Genomic DNA, 2,500 nt, shown 5'->3' with positions numbered 1-2,500 from the left:
CCACTTACACAGACCCACGGGTGTTTCAGGGCTTCCTGAGCCGTGATCCTCTTGGTTGGGTTTATGGTGAGCATCTGGTTAATGAGGTTCTTGGCTTCAGGGGTGACTGTGTCCCACTCTGGAGAAGGAAACTACAGAACAGCAGGCACACACACACACATACACATACACATACACATACACACATATACACGCACACATACACACACACACACGTACACAGGAACACACACACACACGTACACAGAAACACACACACACATGCACACACACACAGAAGAAATAAGAACAGAGTGTTTCATTGGGAAGTGCGGCTGGAGGAGCATCATAACGAAGTGTCAGCACTTACGTCGTACGCTCCAGCTTTGATCTGCTGGTAGAGTTTGTGCTGGTCCTCATCCCAGAAGGGAGGGTAACCCACCAGCAGGATGTACAGGATCACCCCTGCGCAGAGATTGTCAATGTGAACGGAAGCCTCGGGTAAGGGACGGTGTTGGGACTGTTAATGGCAGGGTGAGACCCAGTGAAAATCAGGCAAAACCATTCAAAACCAGGCATCTTCCGAGGGTTCAGAAGGTCTGGAACAGCTTTAAGGCAGTGATGTGGGAGAACAAGAACGAGATAGATAGATAGATAGATAGATAGATAGATAGATAGATAGATAGATAGATAGATAGATAGATAGATAGATAGATAGATAGATAGATAGATAGATAGATAGATAGATAGATAGATAGATAGATAGATAGATGTTGAGAGAGAAAGGCAGAAGGAAAAAGAAATGAGTCTGAGAAAGAGAGAGAGAGAGAGAGAGAGAGAGAGAAAGAGAGAGAGAGAGAGAGAAACAGACAAACAGAGACAAAGAGAGATGCAGACTAACAGACCAACATGGAGACAGAGAGCGGGAGACAGACAGACAGAGGAATGGCGATGCCAAGGAGAATGCCTGACTCACCACAAGCCCAAATGTCCACGGGTTTCCCATAGGCTTCTTTCCTCAGCACCTCGGGAGAAAGGTAACCTGGTGTACCAGCAAACCCTGCACATCGCCATACGACAAGAAACACGCTTAAACCCTCACCACACTGAATGTTGTGTGTGCGTTGAGTGTGTGTGTGAGTGTGTGTGAGCTGAGTGTGTGTGTGTGTGTGTGTGTGTGTGTGTGTGTGTGTTACATACCAAACCAGGCCTGCTGATCCCCTTGTACTTCTATGGCCAGACCGAAATCGGCCAACTTCACCGCTGCGTTCTTGCATTTGCTGGCCAGGAGCAGGTTCTCTGGCTGGGAGGGACATCACATGGACATCACATGGACATCACAGGTGCTCTCATCACCACCACATTACACGTGACTCATAGGTTCTACCAAGCCCCCCCAACACACACACACACACACACAGATGCGAGAACACTGCAGATACACTGATATAGCCATATAACATGCAGTATTCATTATTAGAACCACAGACTGCGCTGGGGCCGTGAGGAACTGAGCAGACGGCACCACACCAAGTCAGCGCGACAGTGTCAGTTACAGTTCAGACATGCCTGTGGCTCAGTGCGACCCCTGATCCCCTCCCACTCACGTACAGATGTACAGACACACATACCCACGTGGCCTTAAGCAACTACTTAACCTTGCCGTTCTCCAGATTTTAGTATTAACATCCATATTGTATTTTTTGTACACCTGGCTTAAAATAAGGAACAAAGTCAGTCTCTTCACACACGCAAACACACACACGAAGAATTTGAATGCCCTTCACAAGGATTCCAGAGGGATCTAGTGACGTCAGAATCCCGGTGAGTGCCAGACCAGCTCACTTCTGTAGGCGGCTGTTACTTAACACGGCAGCTCACAGGAAATCACCGGCCAGGCCGTACAGATGAGCCGGCTTGCACTACTAGGTCTACAGGCATTGGAGCGGAGAAGGAGCAGATGAGGTGGGAGCTGGAACCCGGTGTGTGTGTGTGTGTGTGTGTGTGTTTGTGCGTGTGTGAGTGTGTGTGAGTGGGTATGTGTGTGTGAGTGTGTGTGTCTGTGTGTGTCTGTGTGTGTGTGCGTGTGTGTGTGAGTGGGTATGTGTGTGTGAGTGTGTGTCTGTGTGTGTGTGTCTGTGTGCATGTGTGTGTGAGTGGGTATGTGTGTGTGAATGTGTGTGTCTGTGTGTGTGAATGTGTGTGTCTGTGTGTGTGTGTTTGTGTCACATTGTGCCTGATACAGTGTTAAGTAGGTTGGGCTCCTTCTGCTGTAGATAGACTGGGTGAGAAAGTGGGTTAGGAAGGGGGGGACAGCATGAGCAGTGAGAAGGTGGAGTTGGGGGCGGAGGGGGTGGTGTTTGGGTGGAATGGTGGTGTTGGTGTGGAGTTGGTGTTGGGGTGGAGGGGTGGTGTTGGTGTTGGGGCGGAGGGGTGGTGTTGGGGCAGAGGGGTGGTGTTGGTGTTGGGGGCGGAGGGGGTGGTGTTGGGGTGGACGGGCGGTGTTGGTGTTGGGGCGGAG

At 50.1% G+C, this 2,500-nt stretch overlaps 1 protein-coding gene across 40 annotated transcripts in view; it reads right to left on the bottom strand.

The window, feature by feature from the left end:
• The window catches only part of camk2b2 (calcium/calmodulin-dependent protein kinase (CaM kinase) II beta 2), a 37,648-nt gene that overhangs the window by 20,712 nt on the left and 14,436 nt on the right, over positions 1-2,500 (bottom strand). For all 40 annotated transcript variants that reach the window (XM_081702673.1, XM_081702676.1, XM_081702685.1 and 37 more), the window contains 4 exons: positions 1,180-1,282; positions 956-1,039; positions 350-444; positions 9-131 (listed from right to left, as the gene is read on the bottom strand). In XM_081702673.1, coding sequence (XP_081558799.1) covers positions 9-131; positions 350-444; positions 956-1,039; positions 1,180-1,282 — 405 coding nt within the window. The remainder of the gene's footprint in view (positions 1-8; positions 132-349; positions 445-955; positions 1,040-1,179; positions 1,283-2,500) is intronic.

This window comes from Electrophorus electricus, chromosome 19 (genome assembly GCF_041902795.1).
Source record: "Electrophorus electricus isolate QZ-2024a chromosome 19, ASM4190279v1, whole genome shotgun sequence".
NCBI classification, from domain to species: Eukaryota; Metazoa; Chordata; class Actinopteri; order Gymnotiformes; family Gymnotidae; genus Electrophorus; species Electrophorus electricus.
Note: the sequence above shows the minus strand (reverse complement) of the source record. Positions and strands in the feature narration are given on the sequence as shown.